At 38.6% G+C, this 24,203-nt stretch overlaps 2 protein-coding genes and 1 long non-coding RNA gene across 5 annotated transcripts; all 3 read right to left on the reverse strand.

Annotated features, from left to right (window-relative positions):
- Positions 1-468: 468 nt before the first annotated feature.
- LOC147502496 (uncharacterized) lies at positions 469-1,805 on the reverse strand. 2 transcript variants are annotated; one of them, XR_015221714.1, is made up of 3 exons: positions 1,488-1,805; positions 1,288-1,401; positions 469-630 (listed from the first exon to the last, which is right to left on the reverse strand). It is a non-coding gene; the product is annotated as an uncharacterized LOC147502496 (long non-coding RNA). The 2 variants fall into 2 exon arrangements; XR_015221713.1 differs by having other exon boundaries at positions 1,515-1,804.
- A 3,036-nt stretch (positions 1,806-4,841) lies between these two features.
- On the reverse strand, positions 4,842-6,608 carry LOC147502497 (uncharacterized). 2 transcript variants are annotated; one of them, XM_086607290.1, is made up of 4 exons: positions 6,540-6,608; positions 5,420-5,491; positions 5,259-5,330; positions 4,842-5,125 (listed from the first exon to the last, which is right to left on the reverse strand). In XM_086607290.1, the coding sequence occupies exons 1-4, from the start codon at positions 6,578-6,580 to the stop codon at positions 4,927-4,929; spliced, it is 384 nt and encodes a 127-aa protein (XP_086463416.1). In that variant the 5' UTR covers positions 6,581-6,608; the 3' UTR covers positions 4,842-4,926. The 2 variants fall into 2 exon arrangements, with proteins under 2 accessions (XP_086463416.1, XP_086463415.1); XM_086607289.1 differs by having other exon boundaries at positions 4,842-5,140.
- Positions 6,609-18,127: 11,519 nt separating this feature from the next.
- On the reverse strand, positions 18,128-19,945 carry LOC147502498 (uncharacterized). The gene is made up of 2 exons (XM_086603686.1): positions 19,061-19,945; positions 18,128-19,026 (listed from the first exon to the last, which is right to left on the reverse strand). Exons 1-2 carry the CDS (start codon positions 19,884-19,886, stop codon positions 18,656-18,658), a joined length of 1,197 nt encoding a protein of 398 aa, XP_086459812.1. The 5' UTR covers positions 19,887-19,945; the 3' UTR covers positions 18,128-18,655.
- Between the last annotated feature and the right edge of the window lie 4,258 nt (positions 19,946-24,203).

The raw sequence follows: 24,203 nt of genomic DNA on the forward strand, positions 1-24,203 counted from the left end.
TTGCTAACGGTTTTATGTGCTTAATTGTGTTACTCTTTTCTAACATTAGTAACGCTTTTATAGAGTTCGTAACGCTTTTTGACCGTTATTCGTTTTTAACAATAGTAACGGTTTTATAGTATTAGTAACGCTTTTTTGTGTTACTCTTTTCCAACAACAGTAACGGTTTTAGAAAGTTAGTAACGTTTATTTATGTAATTGATTTATAGAATTTGTAACATTTTGGTAACGGTTTTGTTGTTTTGTAAGTGTTACTTATTACAAAGCTTAGTTACGGTTTTCCACCGTTACAAAACTATTTCATATGTAAAAAAAATAATTTCCCCCAAAACCACTCTTTTTGGGAGACTACTAACCTGCATAAAGATGTCCCCACTTATTGGGTATTCTACGTCCATAACATAAACAAAAAATCTTACAAATACATCTAATCACATAATCTTTTATTAAAATAATATCACGAAAATGTCTTTTCATAAATAAGACTTGTCACGAATGAAATATACATTGTTTTCCAAATCAATGGGACTTGTCCCTAAACTCAAGCTCTCACGTCATTTGTACAGAACTCCCACTTTCAATAGTTGCAAGCATCAGGGGATGACTTTGGGATGGTATCATCAGAAAAATCTTTTTCATCATATACACCAATAGAAATAAATAAAAAGGAGTCAGGCAGTAGAAAACAAATATGTATAGATATATACTTATATCATTATATCTTATTCTTAAGTAGTAGCTTCTTATACTCAAACTACAAAATTCAGAAAAAAAGAGTATGGTAATAGACTAGTAGCAATAGAAGCATAGTATTGAAAGTTTATGTAATGCCCCCAAAAACCTATAACCTTGTCGGACACCTTGACGAAAGACATAAAAATTTCGACAAAATCTCCTTTGTATTTTCAACATTTCATAGACATAAATCTCGTCATAACCTGAAAATCAAATAATATACTTTCATATCATATATTAAAACCTCAGACCTCGGTCGTAAACCCAACTACTCAAATATATATTGATTAAGAAACCGGCTACTTAACCATCTCGACCAATGCCGGTTAAGTCAAATAACTAATCCTCAAATCAAAAGGACACTATATATACTAGTATATCTTGCATTGCGGTGGGGGGCATGGCCGAGCGAGGATGATTTTTTTTTTTTGGGGGTTTCAAGAATATGAAATGTCCATCTTACTTAGGTTTAAACGGTTTTTATGCTTTCATACATAGCTTGACTGGATGGGATTGGAATATCAATAAGCTACAAAGAAATCACGAACATACCTTAAGGAGTTTTCCAGCACCCATAACAAAACCGGCATCAGTGTTTCCAATTCCACTGGCGAACTAGCCAAATGCACCAGCATTGCATGTGTGTAAATCAATACCAAGTAGGACCTGCAAGCAAATTAAATAAAGTCATAAAAGGAACCACAAAAATAAAAGAAGCCTATTGGGAGAGGGAGAGAAAGAGAGAGAGGCACCTCCCCAGGCCTACAATGATGACATACCTTTATAATCCGGGTTAGCCTGCAATACGATTGAACAAATACTTGATAAATACCAGCAGAATATTAAATTCACTTAGCTGGAAAGATACAAGCGCTTTCATACTTAATGCATAAACATCATTTTAATTTCTAAATGCAAAAAAGGGTAAGAACTTGGCCTATGTGGCTTGTGTGTGGGCTGTTAGTGGTCTGCAGTGGCTTTTTTGTGGCATGTCAGTAGTATATGCTTCAGCAGTAAAATGTTAGCTCATAACTCAACAAGACTTCACAATCTAAATTATGTATACTTCCTACAATTTGTGGACACCTTTCTAAATGCAAAATATATATACTTTTGACCTTGCACGCGTGGCACTAAGAGTACAAAGCAATATCTATATATTAAGCACTTGGAAAGTCCAAACGATATATCATTTGGAAACTTACGGTCTGAATGAACACCTTTGCTATGCTTGGAAAAGCCTGAGGCATAATCTCCTGGAAAACCACGTCTTTATCTTTTATGGTGGTTGTTTCAAGCTTGAGGCATAATCTCTGCAAAACCATGTCTTTCTCTGCAAATGTGTTTTAAGTCGAGATCAAGAGCTTCTTAAGGTAAAATTTGAGTTTCAAGCAAAAAACATGTATATATATAGCCAACTGGACACGCAATAAGCATATAATAGGAAAAGGAATAACAACGAGCACACAAACCTTCTTAAGTGTTTCAGCAAGTTTTTTTCTGGTTAAGAACCACATCATCAGGCACATCAGTTTCTCAAGTAGCAAGATTTTTGTTTTCTACATGTGTAGGATCCTCTGTAAGATTTAAGACATGTTAGGCTACACATTGCAAGTATTTTTAAAAACGTCAAAGAAGAAAAACAAAAAAACAATTTTCAATGGAGATTCCTTCAAATTTTATATTCACAATAGTTTAACATCAAAAGACAATATTCAATGTTCGGTGAAATTATAAATACAAAAAGAATGCAATTACCGACCAGATAAAGATTAGATCTGGTTCATGACAATTCTGACCACACTTGTAAAATCAATTTATCATGACAAACCCTTTGGTTTTTAATTCTTTGATTTTATAATTTTAGCAACTTAAAAGCATGTCCGTCTTTTCTGAGCGATCTTTTATAGAGCATAGACTCACCTTGAGTGGCCTCTTTCTGAGCAATGTTAGCTTTCAAAGATGCAGAGTCGGCTTGCTTGGTAAATTTCAATTCAATTTGCTCGGTCGCGATGGTTCCTCTGATTATTTGTTTGCTTTGCGGCATTTGTAACCCCACTGATGATCTTTCCACCAAGAACCCCATACACATGTATGGTTGTTAATATAGACATCCTCCTCATACTTCTTGTAAGTGCTGTCTCCAGCAAATACCATATATATGTGAGAACAACTACATCTCAAAATCATCAAAATTTAGAAAAAAACCGAAATACGAGAAATATCAGAGTTGTTACAAATGATAGACTGATAGCCCTAAAACAGATTGAGGGGCATTAATCCATAAAAGATGCCATCCAAATTGAAGCGGGAATGAAAAGTGTTGTTGAAGACTAAAAGGGGTTTCCAAACACTAAGGCTCGACAATCAAACAAGGGAACCAATGAACATATACATGAATAAATGTTAAACAACTTACCTGGCCTTTAATTGCTCTACCAGCACGATCATATTCAACTTGTTTCTCACTTTGTCCTAAGTCCAGAAGTCCAGCCCTGACCCTTCTACCCAGGCCACTACATAACAATAGTCTGCTGGTATAACAATAGTCCAGAAGTCCAGCCCTGACCCTTCTACACAGGGGAAAGTCACCAGTTAATTAAGTAACACATATCAACAAAGATATAACTTGTAAACGACTATATAAACTGCACAAGTCTAGCTTCAAATCTTACAATAAACTAATCCTAAAGGCATTAACTCTGTAAAGCCCTGCGTAATCTTTGGTTTTGGGGTCCATCTCCATGTCCAAGTTTGGCAAAGCACTGCGCGAGAGAGCAAGTGTCGCCAGAGTCGCGGCCGATGAGGAAGACTTCTCTGATCCTAACTCTGTTCATATAAATGGATAATTGACATGATAACGCCTCCAAAAGAATATGTTGACAGCATACATGAACATGTGTTATACAACTAATCCAAATAAACTGCGGGAAGTTTACATTTCAAGATTAACAAGAGACAAGGAAAAAAAACTTCGATTTTTCAAGAGCTAGAGCACGCGTGTGACATATTAGAATTTATAAGAATATTAGATCAAGGGTCACCTATAAAGGGAAACAGGTTTTCCATATATTGAGTACTACCATTTGTTCCCATGATTCCACGTGCATGTATGATTAGTACTACTAAGCCAACAAGAGAGGCTGTTATGCGACCCGAAAAAAAACCCGGTGTATAACAAGAACAGATTCAGTTTATCCACCGATAGCAAGTATCTAAGAGAAGAAAAATATAAATAAAAAAAAAAAAAGTTGTCCTCCTATATCATATCTAATAGGATCCAAGTATTTGATTATCTGCATATATGAAACCATTGCATCCAATAGATTATCTCATCTCTTTTTTCAAAATAAATCCATTGGATACCCGGTGATGGCTCCCTACTTCCAATGAAATCTATATTGCAAATTGAGAGCCGCTGCACATCATCACCGAGCCATTTGGGATCCACGATAATCATTGCAACTTTGCTGGTGTTGTTTGACCAAGTGCTTTGTGTAACTTCGCACTCGTGGGAAAGTTTAAAATCCATGCAAACTTTTCTCGATCGATCACACCCCGGACTCGCTTCAAATTGGTGATCCACCATCTCATAATAAGGGGAAATGTTCATACCCATGTTAGTGAGAGCAGAAAAACTATGTTCATTGAAGTTACGAAGTGAAAAAAACCCGTAGATTTTCCTCTAGACCGGCAAGGTCAAGTGCATCAAGTCCCATCATATCCAAATGGTTTTCATTCCACAACCGGTTTTGATTATCACGATCTTTGCGGTAGTATCCATGGTTAGATCTCCAAATCCAAATGCCATTATGCTATCAATATTGTTACTTAGAACCTGAAGATAATCTTGACCAATAAACTGGGTTTTCAAGTTTTTCATCCAAGATCGAACACAAGTAAGAGGTAATAAGCTAATTTTGGTGAAAAAATAAAAAAACTAGAACCACAGGACATCACTTATTCAGTGACTTGCTTTTTTCTACATTTAACATCACTTTTAAAGCGGTTTCATATTTTCTAATTTTCAAATTGTTTTTAAAGTGATCCCACTGTTTAGAGAGAATTGAATGCTCCCACTGTTTACCCAAGTGGTCAACCCACAAGCTGCCATTACTGTTATTCATCAAAAGCAGGACCACAAGCTCCGGACAATTAGCTAATTAAGACTCTTAATCATCTTGGTGCGCACTAAATATTGGACAACATATTTAGGTGACGGAGAGTAAACAAGCCATTTGGGCCACAACAACTATTCGAGTAGATATGGAGTGGGGTCGCACCTAGTTTGTCCAGAGCTCCTTCAGAAAATGGAGGTGGATTGTGCGGTCTGCATGCTGCCACTAAGATCATGAGAAGGATGACCAGTGCGATTGCATCAGCTAGGGATCTGTCAAAAGGTGCACTGAACACACATTTGTCACAGAGCCAATGTCCTAAAAGTTTAAAACCTCAGGTTCTTCCCCCGAGAGGCTAAATTCAGGATTCATTCTCTAATATTAAACATCAGAAGTATAACTCACAGTGAAAACAAATTCTGTAGCTGACCGAGTTCCTGAGGAATTTGACCATAGAGTTGATTTTCTAATAGGTCTCTACAATATAATAGCATGGTTAGATTGGTTCAGAAACATTACACATGTATGTTAATGTAATAAAATAGGAAAAACTGGAGGTTCCTTACATCTCCATAACACTTCTCAGATTTCCAAACTCTGCCGGAATGTAACCAATCAATCTGTTCTTGCTAAGAATTCTAGTGGATAAACATACAAGGCATTAGCTATAACTTGATTTGCTCTTCACAAACAAAGAAGTCCAAAGTCTGTTTCTATAGGCCATTTTGTCAAATTCCTTTATTATAGATCTTATGGCGTCAAGAAAAATTGTGGGTTGACATCTAGTTACACATTACACAAAGAAGCCCGGCCTCTCATTTAAAATGTAGAGAAAAGTATAGATAAACCAACAATGCAAAGGTGCATTTTGAACCTGAAATTTATAATTTCAACTTTGACATGTATCCTAAAGCAAATTACTTGTGCTTTGGCATGTATCCTCTACTTATTTGAGCTTCTTTTCAAACTCGGGTGTAATTGTTCGAAAGTCAGCCTCTAAACCTTTAAGTAACATCTCAACAGTTGGCAATGACAAAGTGTCTATTAATTCATCCAAGAAAGTCCGATAACAATCACAAATTTCTACTGAAATGCACTTTAGGTAATAGTTTGGCTACATAAATCCTATAACCATTATGAAGAAATGAAATTGAACAAATATACTACTGTTTCAATGTCAATATCATGACCTATTTAAGCCAAGAATACATAAAGACTAAATATGGCGTATCCTTCTTTGATTGGTAAACAGTGACTAGTATTTATGTATTAATGTATGTGGCATTTCCAGGATAACAGGACACGATTAATAAGCCAAGAATCAGGTAGGATGGCATTTGTAGGATGGCGAGACATATGACCAATACATAAAAAAAGGGGTACGGCTGTTAAAAGGATAACATTCTGAACTACGAAAAAATTGTTGAATAACAGGACTCACAAGGACGTCATGCTCTCAAGTCTTTCAAAACCAGGTGGGATACCTCCACTCAATTTGTTGCCATAGAGATTGTTGCCATTAAATCATGCTCTCTATTCGAATATTCACTTAACCAATATAGGACAAACTATTCAATTCGTAATCCAGTAAATTGGAAATGATCTCAAATGAACACTCTAAAAATATTTACGATCCACTATATTAAGAGGTAATATGATATGCTAAAAAAGAGCACCCCTACTAACCTTGCCAGCCCTTGAAAAGAATTGAAACATGTCTTTTTCATCTCCCTTCAAAGAAATCTGTCAAACAAAGCTTAAACTCTGAGAATTGAGTAGAAAAAATGATAAAAATAAGCATAAACATGAATTGGAAAATAAACCCGGGCACGACACGCAAAATCTGATCCTTTGATCTCGCTCGGATCACCTCGCCCCTCTGGCTCCACTTCTTCCTTCTTCTCTTTATAGCGCCTCTGCAGAAATGCAGTCCAAGGCTCCACCATCCTCCCTCCTCCTTTATCCGGGCTTGGGACCGGCAAAGATTACAAACCAATTATATTGATTTGCACAGGTGGAGTTAAAAATTGGGTTATTACTTTCTTCAACCTGCTAAGCAAACAAGCATACATATACTGCAATCAAATTTAATAAATAGATATAGTACGAACATATTAAAGTCAATACTCATCCATACCAAAAAAAGACCATAAGTTTATCAAGTCACTATGACATCCATATTAAATAAAAAACAAACGACATTCAAAACATAAAGTAACCAAACCATACTGAAAAATTCCACGTTCAAAAAGTTTGCATATCCCAAACAACTTATTAAGAAAACTGCATCCTTGACTCGAGCCAAATTAAAGGACCTCCTGCACTAAAGCCATCCAAAAATCTAACTCCATCTTGGGGCCCATCGTAAACAAGAGCATCACCAACTAAGACTTCCTCTATGTAGACCTTTTTTTCACCTGCGAGAACTTTTCTGCCATTGCAATCTCCAGCTGTCTCTGTCATGACATACCCCTTAGCAACCACTACACCATCCCTATCTAATAAAGATTGTGCTGGCCTAACCACATTCAAACCCCTATGTACAGCTGGTGCCCTCCATCGTTTGTGCTTTCTTTGGATGACCGCCTATACATCACGCTGCGACCGGAACCACCGCCTTGATAAACCCGCCTTCTTTCCCATATCCCATGCGCCTCAAAAGCGTCGGTATCTTTACCTTTCCAACCTCTTGCCTCTGGAGCAATAACTGATCATCAACTCTTTCAATGCCTTGAGCCCTTCTCACAGCCTCAGCATAAGAATCGATCTGAAGGACCGACATCTTGCTCTGCATATATGATTTCAGCCCGTCAATGAATTTCCTAGCCTTAGCTTTTTCTGTGGAAATCAACTCCTTCCCGTATCGTGAAAGAACAGTGAATTTCTCTTCGTACTGTCCCACGGTCATGTTTCCTTGTTCCAATTTGAGGAATTCCATTTGCTTCTTAGCTCTCGCCGCCTCGGTAACATACCTCAAAAGGAAGAGTTCCTCAAATTTAGCCCAACTCATCGGAAACGTCTCCACATCCTTAACACTGATCCACCAGTGTTTGGCTTCACCTCAAAGCATAAAGGTAGCCAAAGTAACCCGTTCCACATCAGTACACATCATGGAGTCCAGCATACTAGACATGTCTAACAACCAGTCTTCGGCTACTTTAACCTCAGAAGACCCTACAAATTCAGGTGGACAACCTGATGAAATTTGCAAGAAGAAAACCTGATTGACTTTGCACTGGTGGCCTGAACTCCTCAAATCTCACTACGGTTGGGGATGCTACCTCTGGTGTTACGCCAGGTGGAATAACAACTGATGTTGGGAGAGGTTGGGGCTCGTTCCGACTAGCCCTTAAACTTTCAATCTCAGCTCTCATCTCATTTTGTGCTTGAGCCATTTGGTTCATCATAGCGAGAAGCCTATCCATTCGGTCCTCCCGACCGCGATCCGTAGTATCATCACCACTAGTACTTTCCGGATCCATGGTAACTATTCTGCACATATACAAAGAGCTAACTCAGTGTTTGATAAATGAGAGAGAGAGTTTTCAAAATTATGCAAGAGGCGTAGGTCGCGGCGCGAGGTGTGCTAAGTTACTGGAACTTCCTCACGACAAGAGCACAGGCAGCGCTCAACATGCCTTCAGCAGAGCGCAAGTCGCGCTCTCCACTGGAACATGAAAAAAAATTCACTTATACTATAAAGTGTCCAATTTTTCAAAAAATTTCGACAAGTGTTCGCGCTCTCAGCTGTGACAAGACGAATAACCGTGCGACGTTTTGCTATTGCCCAACTAATATTAACGTTTAACGTAACGTAAACACTACTTAGGGTTTTATTGGGTTTCGACTAAAACTTCCGAAACGCGTCGTGACCGAGTCCCCCACTACAGCTCCCAGACGGATCTAATAGTGGACGCTCTGATACCACGTTCTGTCACGCCTCGAGACCCAACACACATCCCGAGGACGTGAAATGAATCTCGAGGCGGTCGCTATCCCGATTCTACCGAAATTTTGGCAGAGTTTCCTTTGTTTAATCGACGTTTCTTCTACAAAAACCTGTCATAAAACCTGGACATCGCAAAATACCCATCCAACAACCATATATATATCCAAAATCCACTTTCTAAACAACCGAGATGTATATACACATATCCACAAAAGGTTTAAGGTAACAATTACTCCAATACATCGTTTATTACATCAAAAGGAGCGGAGCTCTCTATATATACAACCAAAATGACTAGACTATCTCTATACAACCCAAAATATGAACTTGACTCTATCCTCGTCAAGCATAAGGGAATCCTCCCAAATCCTCATAACCATCATCGCTAGGGTTAGGAAAAGCCTCCTCCGCAACTGGCTCATCTGAAATGTTAAGTAAGATGAGCAACAACTATGCCCAGTAGAAACGCACATAACCAATAAATAGTCTACTTATAGAAAACATTTAAAACATGTAGGGTTTTCATAAAAGTATTCAAATATCGTGACTATATATATACATCACTAACTAGCAGAAATTATCTCGACATGCTTCATTGATATACAAAATAGAGATTTTCACAATCATCATACAACTATTATGGCCGCTGCATCCTATTAGAATGGTGAGGGTACGACTGGTACTTAGCCCCAGTCACAGGCAAATCTTGGTTCAGTACTTTCCAGTGTGAACCATGCACCGTTGTTTTCCTGATTTTACCGGCAGGGAGCTGAAATGCCGTTGTTGTGTTCGTACACACAAAATCCCCAAAGCTTTTAGGGCTCAGGTGGGCCCTGTGACCACGACCCCCATTCGGGTTGTCACCTAACTTACGGTGGTCAACCGTTCGATGACTGCAAACTGCTCAGGATCCTGACACACATCCAGGAGTGGATTAAACTCTCACTCCTCGCGTCTAAACCTCATCGAGATAGCATGTAACCTCACACAAGCTAATCACCATACAGCGTGACACTTACAAACATTGTTATCTAGAAAAGTAGAAAAGGAATTCCCAGACTACATCCTGTGATGCATCCCTTTAAAGGTGTCCCACCACCTCGAAAGGTGTACACCACAGTTGATATCCTAGAGCGAACTGTCGTCTCCTGAAATGCGACAACAGTTCCTTCTTTATAGGAAATAGGAATTCACCAATTCTTTTCCAAATCCCCTCGTGATAAGCATTATTAAAGATATATATATATATATATATATATATATATATATATATATATATATATATATATATATATATACTCGTATTACCGGTTATTTCCAAAATACTATAATTACATATTTAGTTTTCCTTTTAAACTGTTGATTCTGTAGTGTGAGTTCCTGGATTTCCCACAATCGAGTAAAAACAACCTATGACTCCCAAACGGGCCAGTCATAGTAAATAACAACCGATGATTTCCAAACGGAGAATCATCGTAAATAACAACATCCCGGGAACAATCCAGAACATCACACCTAGTTACAAACAACCGGGTAATCCTTACCTGCATTACAAAATCCATCTCTTTGTCTCCTTACTAAGACAAGAGACGAGAACCCTTCCCAAAACCAGTTTTACTCTTTTAACAAAGAAAATAAATCCCCACTACCTCGATTTCGCAAACTCATTTTTCACACAAAAGCTATCCGTATATTTAGTTTATATCGCGGAAAAATATAAATGAAAAACATGAATACCTTATATACATGCATGGTTGATACGCAAACTATCTCTTAACAATTTAAACAAATCAAATAATGCATGAAAATAAGCATGCTATATATTGGTATGTAGGTTCCTACCTTAGCAAGTTTCGTTCTCCTCAATCCCACTTAACCGAATCAAGCCCACTTAGCCGAATCCACTCGTAATTCCTCCTATAACATCATATACACCCACGTCGGTTATTATAATTTATCCACTAACGAGAAATTCTTATCTAACGCAAGCCGAGAAGAAATCTCGACGTTACGAATTTGGTTTCGTAGCTAACAGAGCTACAGGCCATTGCTAGCACTGTTCCTCTGACAGGTCTCTACAGGCCTTTATGCCCACACTACTCATATCTATCAATTCCACTAACGATTACGATTTTTCCCCAACTCTAACTACAAACAAATTACACTCTTCACTTCACATTAATTCTAACAATAAACTCGGTGGGTGCTTCTTCTCCTCCACTCAATAATCAACATGAAATGCTCAAAATGGAGTGAATATATATAATTCTTGCCGAGTCAGTAAGAACCGTTCTTTTAGTTTGCTTCTTCACCAATATTGCTCAACTCTAGCTTCTCCAACTGCTACTGTCGAAATTAAACTTCCCCCCTACCATTATTTTCAGTAATACATCACAAGCTATCGAAATAAGTTTAAAAATTTGTTTGAAACGAAATTAAACTCACCCGGCAACGGCGGTACGACGAAATTCCAATCAATTTAAATCTTCACGCTTGGTTTTAGTGTTACTAAGATTGGGTGTGAAGAATTGTTGGTTTGGATCGATTGAATTTGGGCGAATTGGGTTTCTCTCTCCTAGGTTTTAGTGGTTGGGCGAAATTGGAGAAGAAAAGAAATTGGTGCGATTTGATTTGGGTGATTTTTTTCTGTTTTTGCGATTTCGTTCTATTTTGGGTGCGATACATTTTTTTTTTCTTTTTCTTGTTTAAGTTGTTAAGGCACAAGCCCAATATGACCAAATTAGGCTTAAGGTCCTAATTAACTTTTAACCCTAATTCGACTTAGCGTCTTAATTATTTTTCCGGCCCAACCCGCTTAATTAATTTCCTACATTCTATCCCACCGCAGGCTATAACAATAACATACTCATGCGTGTAAGTTGTTAACTCGTGCCAGCTTCGAACGCAGAAAACCGCTAACCAACATTTTTGGTCAAATTTTCGTATGTGAGCTACTTACCTAATGTGGCTTATGAGTCGGAGTTAAGTTTCATTAAGTTATATAACCCCGACCGACCAATTACATAAATGTCCCTAGGTTTGCTATGAAATTTATGAAAATACCCTTAACGAGAATTTGAGTCTTTACATGTTCTAAAGATAGTTTCTGGAGCAATAGTTATCATGAAAGGCATACGTCAGAATAACTTGTATTATTTGAAGGGTGGTACAGTTAGTGGAGAAGTAAATATTACTGAGTATTCAGAGGCAGTTGCTAAGGAGGCCACCAGATTATGGCATATGCGTCTTGCACATGCAGGTGAGAAGTCCATGCAAACGTTAATAAAGCAAGGATTGTTGAAAGGTGCTAATACATGTAAGTTGGATTTTTGTGAGCATTGTGTTCTGGGCAAGCAGACAAGGGTAAAGTTTGGCACCGCTATTCACCGTACGCGTGGAACCCTTGATTATATTCATTCGGATGTTTGGGGTCCTTCTAGGAATGCATCTCTTGGAGAGAACAAACATTATTATGTGACCTTTGTTGATGATTACTCTAGGCGTTTGTGGGTATATACCATGAGAAACAAGGATGAAGCCCTAGATATCTTTGTGAAGTGGAAGAAGTTGATTGAAACTCAGACTGGCAGAAAGATCAAAAGACTTCAAACTGATAATGGTGGTGAATATACGAGTGATCCATTCTTGCAAGTATGTCAGAATGAGGGAATAGAGGGGCACTTCACGAAAAGGTACGCTGCAAATGAAAATGGGGTAGGCGTATGAACCGTACTCTCAATGGAGAAAGTCGCGGTGTATGTTGTCCAATCTTTGGATTGGGCAAAGCGTTTTGAAATTTGAGGCTGTGAGTTATGCATGCTACCTTGTTAACAGGTTGCCTTCGGCTGCAATTGGAGGTAAAACTCCTATGGAGGTTTGGTCTGATAAACCTGCTCAGGATTATGATTCCCTTCATGTGTTTGGGTGTCCTATTTACTTTCATGTCAAAGATGGTAAGTTGGATCCTAGAGCAAAGAAAGCTATCTTTATGGGTCTGAAAAGTGGAGTTAAACGTTATAAGCTATGGGATCCGAAAGATAAGAAATTCATTTTGAGTAGAGATGTGACATTTGATGAGGCTTCTATGTTGAAGTCTGCTGACTCTCAGCAGGTGGAGATTGATGCGTCTTCACCTAGTCCAGATGGTTCTATATCTAGTAGATTGACAACCATGGATAGTCAGTCAGTTAATGTTCCAGTTGAAAACACAGAAATAGTGATTACAGGTGATGGAACAAATGATGATGCAGAGGATATGGTTCCATTAGAGGAGCAGATGAATGTTGGTCCTTTAGCTCCGGTTCATGAGCCTATTGCAACTGGTAAATCTAAGAGAAATATTCCCCCATTGTATTGGCTAAACGATTACGTTACCTATCCACTTCCTATTATTGAAAGTCTTGATGAAGATGTTCCTTCCTCATATTATGGAACAATCCAGTGCTCCAAGTCAGAAAGGTGGAAGACAGCTATGGATGAGGAGATGCAATCTCTTCATAAGAATGATACCTGGGTGCTTGTAAAGTTACCTATGGGTAAGAAGGCGATTGGCGGGAAATGGGTGTTTGCATTGAAAGAAGGATCTCTAAGTAATGAGTTACGTTACAAGGCAAGATGGGTAGCTAAAGGCTACACTCAGAGGGAGGGGATTGACTATAATGAGGTGTTTTCTCCAGTTGTGATGCACTCCTCCATACGCATCCTTTTGGCCTTGGTAGTTCAGTATGATTTGGAGCTAGCCCAGCTCGATGTAAAAACTACTTTTTAACATGGTGATTTAGAAGAGGAGATATATATAACTCAGCCAAGTGGGTTTAAAGTTGCAAGCAAAAAGGATTTGGTGTGTAAACTGAAAAAATCGCTATATGGTTTGAAACAGTCTCCCAGGCAGTGGTACAAGCGATTTGATCGGTTTATGCTAGGCTCAAGTACACAAGAAGTCACTACGATCATTGTGTCTATTTTATAAACTACATGATGGTTCTTTCATCTACTTGCTCTTGTATGTTGATGATATGTTTATAGCCTCAAGAAGCAAGACTGAGATTGATAAGCTTAAAACAGACTTTTGTCCTCGAAATTTGAGATGAAGGACTTGGGTGAAACTAAGAAGATTCTTGGCATGGAGATTGAGAGAGATAGAGCAAAAGGCATAGTTTGTTTGTCTCAAAAGACATATTTGAAGAAGGTACTACGAAAGTTTGGTATTTATGGGAACACTAAGTCTGTGAGTACACCTCTTGCCCCTCATTTTAAACTTAGTGCTACTATGTCTCCGAGTTCCAATAAGGGCGGAGTACATGACTCATGTTCCATATACAAGTGTTGTTGGTAGTTTGATGTATCGCGATGGTGTGTACTAGGCGGACATTTCACAAGCGTTAGTGTTGTTAGTAGATATATGCATAACCACGGGAAGAAACACCGGCAAGTGTGAAATGGATTCTACGATACATTCTTGGTGCTATAGATGTTGGTTTGATGTTTGAGAGGGATACTAGTAAGCTTTGTGTGGGTTATGTGGACTCTGACAATGCAGGTGATTTGGATAAGCGTCGGTCCACTACTGGGTATGTATTTACTTTAGCTGGTGCTCCGGTAAGTTGGAGGTCTATTTTGCGATCCTACATTGCATTGTCTACGGAGGGTAGAATATATGGCGGATCGAGGGCTATGAAAGAGGCTATTTGGTTACAGGGTTTGTTAGATGACTTGGGTATTGTGTAGGGTCAGCTCGAGATTCATTGTGATAGCATGAATGCTATATATTTGGCCAAGAACCAAGTTCATCATGCCCGTACGAAGCACATTGATGTTCGTTTTCACTTTGTTAAAGAAATTTTAGAGGAGGGTGATATCTTACTCACTAAGATAGACACCAAGGAGAACCCAGCTGATATGTTAACCAAAGTGGTTTCTGGAATCAAGTTTCAACATTGTTTAAATTTGATTCATATCCTTCATTTGAGATGATTTGGCTCTTAAGGGCATTGGTGAACTACGGTTAAAGCGATCTTTTAATAAAAGGGTATGCGTGGCGCACCACTATGTGGTATAGTCGTGTTTGGTCCTTCGGGACATTTTGTTATGTGTTTGGTCCTTCGGACATTTGTGCTTTGAAGAGGGGATTTGCTATTCGGTTGATCGGCTCAGATTTGGATAAATCTTCACCGAGGTGGAGGTGGAGAATTGTTGGTATCACGACTTCAGTTTGGATAAACCACACGCAGTTAAGGTTTTGATTTCCTATTCTAAATAGGATTCTAATTTGATACCCACCTCTATAAATCTGAGACCGGTTGGTGGGATTTGTAAGGTTCAATTTGTGAGAGAGAGTTTGTGAATTCTTGATTCGTTTGTGAGTGATTGTACTCTATTTGTTTATCTCTTGATTAGTAAAATTCTCCTCTTTTGTTTGGTGGATTAGGCTAATGCCAAACCACATAAATCTCGTCTCCACTTCTATTGGTTATTCGCTTTGCATTGGTAAGTGTTTTAATTGATTTGTTTTTTGTCGATTTCTATCACCACATTCAATCTTCTTTGTCCAATTGTCACGCTTCCGCATTCGTTTACGTAATAGTATCATATTTCTCTCGTTATCTTTTGGTGGTGTCCATCCCACATTTACATGACCCTGATCAAAGAGTCTGAGCTTTGATGTTGACTTACAATTGGTATTTTTTGGGGTGTGGTTCCGTCTTGAACACACCAGTAATCAACCATTTCTGTTGTGTTAATTTTATCCCCTACTATTACTAGGGTCTGTAATACATAGCCAACTACAAACTGGCTGTTTGCAATCTCGAGTTATGTTTTAGGTAGTATCTTTCTATTTATTTGAGTTGCAGATTGATGTATTGAACATTGGATAACGGTTGCTAGTTTTGTGAGGAAGCTTAATTGTTCAGTAATTATTGGTAGCTTGTTTGAAGTGCTGGCTGTTTGTTGGTTATTGTGTTGAAACTGGTATGCCAAATGTACTCTGCACCGATCAGCAAAGATTATAGATGATGCTAATTGTAGGAAGAAAGTTGATTCAGCGGTCAGCAACTCAACATTCAACACTTTCAGCTCAAAACAAACACTGATGAAACATGAGATCTCTATTGCATGGGAATTTTGTGTTGTTCAATGGTCAATGTGAGTTGTACATAGGCAGGGAATCGGGTTGGACCTGACCTGACCCGAATAGGCCAGGTTCTGGTTGATTTTAATATCCAATTTTTAATTTGGGTCGGGTTTAGATTCGTGTATTTCGGGCTTGGGCTTGGATACAAATTTTGGGGTTTTTTAAAAAATTTAGTGTTATCCGATCGGGTCTATTGGGTTTATTTTAGGTTCGGGCTTGACTATATCCAACCCGAATCCAACCCATTTCCTACCCTAGTTGTACATAATTTTTTTTTATTAGCAAATTTGTTTTAAATGAGATCAGTAACTCTTTAATACTAGCAGAGTTCAAGACCCAGACTTCTAGCATCATCACCGAAAAATTTTATCGACTTTGCTAGTCGGCATCTGCCAGTTGTACATCATTAATAAGTCGAATGCCCCTTCAACATGAGATACCATTTCATTCAACTATGAATTATAAAAAATGTCACACCAATCAAATCGCATGCCTCCTCAACTTGAGATACCATTTTATTCAACTTTGGGTCATGAAAAACGTCACACCAATCAAATCGAATGCCCCTCAACTTGAGATACCATTTTATTCAACTATGGGTCATGAAAAACGTCACACCAATCAAATCGCGCCATGTTAAGTCCTTATCAGTTATTACCTTGTGATATTACCATAAGTAATATATAGAAAAATGAGGAGTCGAGTGAATAGCGAAGGTGTGTGGACGTAGGGGTATTTTGGTCATTTCACATTTTTTTAATTATTTTTTAAACTTTTGAAGAGTAAAATAGTAATTTAACGTTTATAAATTTTAAAAAAAAGTTCTGTAGATCCCACGTGGATACCACGTGCACAGTAGCTAGTTACCATAAGTAATCCTTTGAAATCCCATACTTGATTTCTTCAATAATGGTGAGATTTACATAAACAATTAATGAATAATTAGTATGATGCATGTTGTACGTGGTATAGTACACATTTATAAAAAAAAAAAAACTACAACAACTATGTGTGGGACCTTCATACCTTCATGTGGGCCCACAGTTTAAAAAATTCGTCTGGAATTTCAATTAGAAAATATTGAAATTTATGTAAATTTTCATCAGGTATTTTAAATTTAAAACTGTTGAAATTTAGAAATGGAACAAAATAGTAATATGCAAATCTTTTACTTCTTTAAAAATCCTGACCCAGCTACAGTGCCACAATAGTGATTTAATAGAGTGTAAAGCATCAACGTGAGGGAAATACTTAGCTTTCAAGACCTTAGCCCAAAGGGAGTTGGGTTCTTTAATAAGACGCCAAACCAACTTTGAGATCATCGCCAAGTTTGCATTTTTCAAATTTTTTATTCCTAAACCCCCGTTACTTTTAGATTTGCAAATGAATTTCCAGCTTTTAAGATATATGCCATGGTTTTGATTGTTTGTATCCTCATTTTTCCCTTTCCCCCATCAGAAGTCTCTTTGCAGAGAATCACATTTTTTTGTAATGGTTTTAGGGATTAAGAAGTATGCCATCTGGTATGTAGGAATGGCTGAAGTGACAGATTTGATTAAAACTGTTTTGCCTGCTTGAGACAAAAGTTTACTTTTCCAACCATCAATCCTTGATTCAACCTTTGGAATAAGGGAATCAAACATTTGCAATTTTGTCTTACCCAAGAAAAGAGGGCAGCCAAGATACTTATCAGAAGAGGAGATGATGTTCATACCTAGGATACGTCAAATAGAATCTTTGTGGGAATGGTTGAGATTGGCACTGAAGTTGACACCCGATTTTTCATAGTTAATCGTTTGCCCTGTTATTTTAGAAAACTCCTCAAGGGTGTCAATTAACTCAGTTGCCTCTTGATCTAGAGTCCCCACGTATCGAGGGAAACCGCCATCCGCAAAACGAGAAGGTGAGATATCTCGGGGCTATTATTACGAGTGCATGGATGCCATGCAACTTACCTTGTTCCCCGTTTGGCATTAAGAAGGTCGTCGGAACCTCCATCCATGAGAGAATAAAGAGTAGGGGTGACAAGGGGGTCACCCTGTCTTAGTCCTCTGGATGGTTTGAAAAAGCCGAATGGAGAGCCATTAAGAAGGATAGAATAATTTGTGGTTTTGATGCAATTAGAAATCATAGATATCCATTTGCTACTAAAACCCAAGTTATCCATAATCTTAAGTAATGGATCCCATTCGATTCAATCAAAGGCTTTGGACATGTCCAACTTAATGGCCATGATCCCACTACGACCCTGTTTATGCTTCATGGTGTGCAAGAGCTCATGGGCAATGATGATATTATCAGTTATTTGACGTTAAGGTAGGAAAGCACTTTGGAGAGGGGAGATGATGTTCTGAAGAATGGGTTTTAGTCTGGCAGCCAAGATCTTGGTTATAATCTTGTAGGAAACATTGCAAAGACTAATGGGACGGAAGTGAGACGGGGTTGTTGGGTGTTGAATCTTGGAAATGAGGACAATGTTGGTGGAGTTAATGGATGCAAGAGAGATATTGTTGATGAAAAACTCCCTAACAAAATTACAGATATCAGTCTTGACAATATCCCAGGAGTGTTGGTAGAAAAGGCTTGGGAAGCCGTCAGGACCAGGTGCTTTCATAGCGCCAATGTTGAAAACAGCAGCCCATATCTCAGTGTACTCTGGGCAGTCGGTCAAGGACAAGTTGTCCTCATCTGTTACCGACTGTTGGAACAAGTGTGAAAGGTCTAGCTGTTCGGGTGGGAGGTTTCAAGAATATTTGAGAAGTGATTCTCAAGAAGGTGTCCTAACTCAGTTCTACCCGATAACCAGTTGCCAGTTTCATCTTTTAGCCAGTCAATCTTATTACGTTTCCGTCTATAAACAATTTTCATATGAAAGTACCGCGTGTTACGGTCACCTTCTTTAACAATCTGGTCACTAAATTTTTGTTTCCAATGAATCTCTTCACATTTATAGTTCTCATCTAGTTGTGAGTGGAGGCTTTTAAGCTTAAGGATCGAAACAGGAGTAGGGTCCAAGTTCTGTTCATTCTGAATATCTTTTTTAAGAGTTTCTTTTATGGTGAATATATTACCAAAGTGATTTTTGTTCCATATTTTAAGAGCTTTTTTTTTTGTTGAGGTTGAAACCTAAGTGAGAGGCAATGTTAGTGAAGTGGGATTGGCGCCACGTAGAAGTGATCACCTCAGGGTAGGTGTCATCACGAATCCACATTGCCTGAAAATGGAATGGACAAAAAATTGTATGGGTTTGGGGTAGAGTGTCAAGTAGGATGGCTGAATGATCAGATGAGATGGTTGGGGTGTGGGTGAGATTAGCTTCCGGGTAAATGAGCATCCATTCCGCATTAGCAAGACTGCGATCCAATCGTTTTTTGACCGAACCTAGTCCTGCTTGTTTATTCCACCAAGTGAAGGGGTTACCAGAGAATCCTATGTCAATGAGACCAGCTTCTTGGATGAGATTGTTAGCTATGACACTCTCATTTGGGGTGTAAGGACCACCCCCTCGTTTTTCAGATTTATCCAGAATCATGTTTAGATCTCCTATGATGACCCAAGGGAGGGCGTAGTCGTCAGAAAGGGTATGAAGGAACTCCCAGCTATGACGTTTAAGGTTCGGGTACGGACTTCCATAGAAACAAGAGAGAATCCAGGGATGTCCATATGGGTCAAAACTGACCATCATTGCAATCATGTATTTACCTTTAAAAATGGGTCGGAGATGAATATTATCTTTCCAAAATAAGCATAATCCTCCTGCTGTACCTATTGGGTCTACTATGTTTGAGTTGGGATAATTTATTTTGGATTTGAGTAAGAGTATGTGTGCCTGGGGGCATTTCGTTTCTAATAGAAATATGATGTCTGGGTTGTGGGTTGATATAAGGTCCAGTAGTTTGTTAATCGTAGAGGTACCCCCGCTGCCTCTACAATTCCAGGAGAGAATTTTCATAATGATCTTGGGGGCTGTTCTGGTACAGCCGCCAAACCGCGAAAGTTGTGTAAATGCAAATAACGGGAAAAAGTACGAAATATGGAAAAAGTTGGTTGTGAATGTACCTCAGTATTTCCTTGTCGAATTGCAGTGTTCATCCGCACAAGAAATTCCGAAGAAAGAGCCGTACTAACTTCTTCAATACCAGTAAGAACATTGCCGATATCGCTCTGGTTATAGTGATCATGCCTGAAAACCCGAGAGCCATGTTGGTAGTAGTTATTTGTTGCATGGGTGTGTGGTGTAGCCTGGATATCTTGTATCTCTTGTGCATTGACCTCCTGAGCATTTCGACCAGCAGTTTGCTGATAGTAGTTGTTTGGAGCTGTTCCCATAGTGTAGTTGTTTGGAGTGATTGATGTTTCTCCCCCCCATAAGCCCATAGTCCAGAGCCACTGTACCGGTGGTCATTCCAAGTAACCCAGAGTTGGTATTGATGTTGGGTGATCCAGTAGGAGCAAGGTGGTCATGCTGCTGAGTATTTGGTGTGATCATGCACATGTTATTGGTTTGCAACATATTTTGAGCTGAGACATAATTGGCTACAAATGGTGAATTGAGAAATTGGTTTAGACTTGTATTTGTGAAGTTGTGCTCTTGCATGAAGGTATGTGGATTGGTATTGTTACTGTTCAGTGGCTATTCTAGTGGAGGTGGTTGATTGATGGAGGTGTGGCTGGATGATGATTCGATGAATCTTGCCTTTTTCCCCATTATGGCTTGGTCATGTGGTAACATTCGTTTCCCTGGTCGTTCAGGCCTGGTAATCGGATTAACGTGAAGAGGTTGTGGCGGCCTAATGGTAATTGGACGATGGATTGGGGTGCGTATTGCCGCTTGGGTTAGGGGACCAGTAGTTGGGCTGTTTTGGGGGTTTACTAGGTTTGGTCTCAGTATAGGTGATGATAGTGGAATAGTGGTTGGTGGATTGGTGATGGCCAGTGGGTTTAGTGGGAGGTGATTGTTCATGTTTTCAATATTTGGAACGATTTGCGCCGGTGAGCTGAGGACCGCTATAAATGAAGAGGAGTTTGCTTGGTTTGGTGTTTCAGCAGATTGTAGTGTGTCTTGGAGGGCGTCTGTGTTTGGTGAAGATTGTTCGGGGAGAGATGGGGAAGAGTTGGAGTTGTGTGGGTTAGGATTTGTGGAGTTAGTGTGTTGGATTTGGGATGGGCTTGGATTGGATTGGGTTTGGGGTTGATGTGCCAGTGTATCTTAGGCTATAGGTGGTGTGTCCACCTCCATATTAGTAGCCAATAGCCCAACCAGATTTGGGATAGTGCTGTTGGATCCTTATACACCAATTGTTGTTGATATTTGTGATGTCAAGTTGGGAGTACCTGTTGCATGTGCCTTTTTGTGGTGGTAATTTGTTCCACGTTCACCTCATGTTCCACAGCAGAATCTGGGACACTCGAATCTTGTGGGGTGTTTTTGATGTCCACGTCTACATCATCTTCCCCAATTTCTGTCAGGGTTGCAGTTGGCGCAGCTACTTGACGGTGGTTACCGGAAACAACAACTGTAAGCATTTCAAAATCCCTGAATACCCCTTGATGAGTGGTTGTATTTGCTGGTGTTGGGATGGTGTTATTGGTAGATGTGGGTGCTGTGCTGGGGTTTGTTGTTACTGTTAGTGTTGTGTTGGGAATTTTGAAGGGTTGGTTTTTGCAGTTGATAACCCTGTGCCCTATCCTTCTACACTTTGAACAAAAAGGGTATGGCAAGTTTTCAGGGACCAGTGTGACATAAACATACTCACCATGTAGGGTTGCAGCTTCTGTTCCCGGTATAATGGGTTCATTAACATCTATTTCGATTTGCACTCTGTATCCCACTGTTTTGTAAGGGAAGCCGTCTTTAGGATCGATTTCGATAACATTACCAGCATTCGATGCTATATCAGCCACCGCTTGTTGATCGTAATGATCGAAGTGAAGATTTTTGAAATGGAACCATAGTGGAACAGTATTGAGAGCGACCTCCCTTGGAATTAGCTGAGCATGGAATTCTTTGATCAGGAAAATATGACCCAAAACATGGATTGGTTGTGAGACAAGGATTCTTTGCCTCTCTGTATAGCTAGGAAAACTTAAGACAAAGAGATTGTCTTCTATGACTAGGATGTTCATGCCTCTGTGTCTTTTTAGTTGGGATCGGATTGCTGTTAGAATCACTTCTGTGTCTTGGGGAGTGTCTTTATTAATTCTGCCAACAAGACTGAAGTTCCATTGTTGGTGGTTTTTTTGTAAAGTTTCTTTCCGGATCATAGTTTCTTTTGGTTTTTTTTTTTTTTATGCTAAAATCTTGTGCGAAAGAGTCTGAAAGCTCTTCTATGTTATGGTCCATTTTCAGTGACAGCAGTTAGGTCTATGCAGCTATGAACTATCTGATAGGTCTATGCAGTAGAAGCTAGTACAGCTGATTTCTTGAAATCTTGTGTGAATGAACTGCACAATAAACAAGTAAAATAGAGGGTTAGCTAAGAGTAATGGAAGATATTGTAAAGATTGTAGAGGACAGCTTCTGAACCGTATTCAGAAGGGGATATACGATGCTCAGATAGTGAGTGGTGTTGAGTAGTGTAGGCTAGGTTGGATTTCCCAGAGCTTGACCCCCGAGGTTTTAGTCTCTTGAGAGACGGAATCCATTACTCAGTATATGAATATAAGAACAGGATCCTTGAATGGATAGTTTTTCTCTCTCAAAATGCTATTTTACCTTCAACTCTCCTGATAAACATGTGTGCTATGTCCAAATGAAATAGTTCCATTTGGAGGAGAGATTGATCTTCCCTTATCACTTGCCTATTTGATGTGCAGCATGGACAACTTGAAATAAGTTGAGTAAAATGTTTAACTACCACCCCGACGAGTTGAAAGCCACAACAAACAAACGAAAGTTGTGTGTGTAAGTGTAACTACTAACTACCAAGCTGAAGTAGCTGAAAAGCCACAACAAAAAACAAAATTTGTGCGTATGTAACTACCAAATTCAAGTTGTTGAAAGCGATAACGTGATCCAAATATGCAGCACAATACGGACTGCTGAAGTTCAATATCAAGTTATCAACATGGGTTGAAGTCCAATGTGAGTTTCACTACATAAGTAAAACAAATAACCAAAATTCTATAGCAACCGAATCTTTTGAATCGAATTTGTGAACACACTAACGTGGCACTCATCAGGCAGGGGGTGCGTGTGTATTGGTCAAAGAAGTACTGAAAATCAAGGTCTCTCTGCTTGCCACGTCAGTGTGTTCACAAATTCGGTTAAAAAATGTGAGTTGCTATAGAAACACTCAACAAATAATTGGGGTGAGAGCCCAATTTTCTCAAATATGTTCGTCCTAAGTCTTATATAAATTTAAATTTGCATATGAAAATATAAATGTACATACAATAAAGTAAATTTATGGCGAAATTATTATTGGGCTTTGTCATTGGGCCGAAATCTCTAGAATTAAAACCCAAGTACGTGATCTACTATTCATTTACACTTGTAATCCCACATACTTGCAGATTATTTGTAGTCAATCTCAAGGATGAACAACAACCAAGTTAGACAAATATTTGTCTATATGAGTATATATGACTTAAAACTAGGGGTGTATTGATTGGATCGGATTGGAATATGGGTTTTCGGTTACAATAAATATTTGAATAATTGCATTAATTGGATAATTCGGATGAAAAATAAAAATTATTGAAAATTCAAATATCTTAATATTAAATCTATTTTATAACTTGTACAATAAATACTAATTCTAGGGTTTTTAGTTTGTTTGTATTATATAATTATATATTGATTAATGCAAGTTAATCCACTATAAATGAGCAAAAAAAAGTGGGGTTATATTAAAACAATTCTAACTATATTATAATTTTAGATATATTGTATGTGATTCTAAATAATAATTGGGCAAAATCAGATTGGATATGCTTCGGTGGATTCGGATAGGAAAATTTTGAAATTCGGAATTTCAGAAATCATCCGAAACCAATCCGAATTTAAATCAGATTTTTGAAAATCAGTTAAGAAATATTGATGACGAATCCAAAAAAAATCAGATCGAAAATCAGAAAAATTGGAATTTGGAGAAAAAGTGGCACCCCTACTTAAAACCCAAATATACGTTCTACTGTTTATTTATACTTGTAATCCCAGCACATTAGTTGTACTCTCAAGGATGAACAACCAAATTAGACAACACTTGAATGCGATTAAGGACATTTCACAACAGATACATCATATGGCAGATGGGGCCGGATCCGT

The sequence above is a fragment of the Coptis chinensis genome, chromosome 4 (assembly GCF_015680905.1).
Source record: "Coptis chinensis isolate HL-2020 chromosome 4, ASM1568090v1, whole genome shotgun sequence".
NCBI lineage: Eukaryota > Viridiplantae > Streptophyta > Magnoliopsida > Ranunculales > Ranunculaceae > Coptis > Coptis chinensis.

Coding starts and splice junctions, on each gene's coding strand:
- LOC147502497 (XM_086607289.1), bottom strand. CDS start 6,580: ATGAAAAAGACATGTTTCAATTCTTTTCAAGGGCTGGCAAG. Junction 5,331..5,419: donor CTGAGAAGTGTTATGGAGAT/GTAAGGAACCTC, acceptor ATTATATTGTAG/AGACCTATTAGAAAATCAAC. Junction 5,141..5,258: donor CTACAGAATTTGTTTTCACT/GTGAGTTATACT, acceptor ATGTGTGTTCAG/TGCACCTTTTGACAGATCCC.
- LOC147502498 (XM_086603686.1), bottom strand. CDS start 19,886: ATGAAAATTCTCTCCTGGAATTGTAGAGGCAGCGGGGGTACCTCTACG. Junction 19,027..19,060: donor TAACATTGCCTCTCACTTAG/GTTTCAACCTCA, acceptor AAGCTCTTAAAA/TATGGAACAAAAATCACTTT.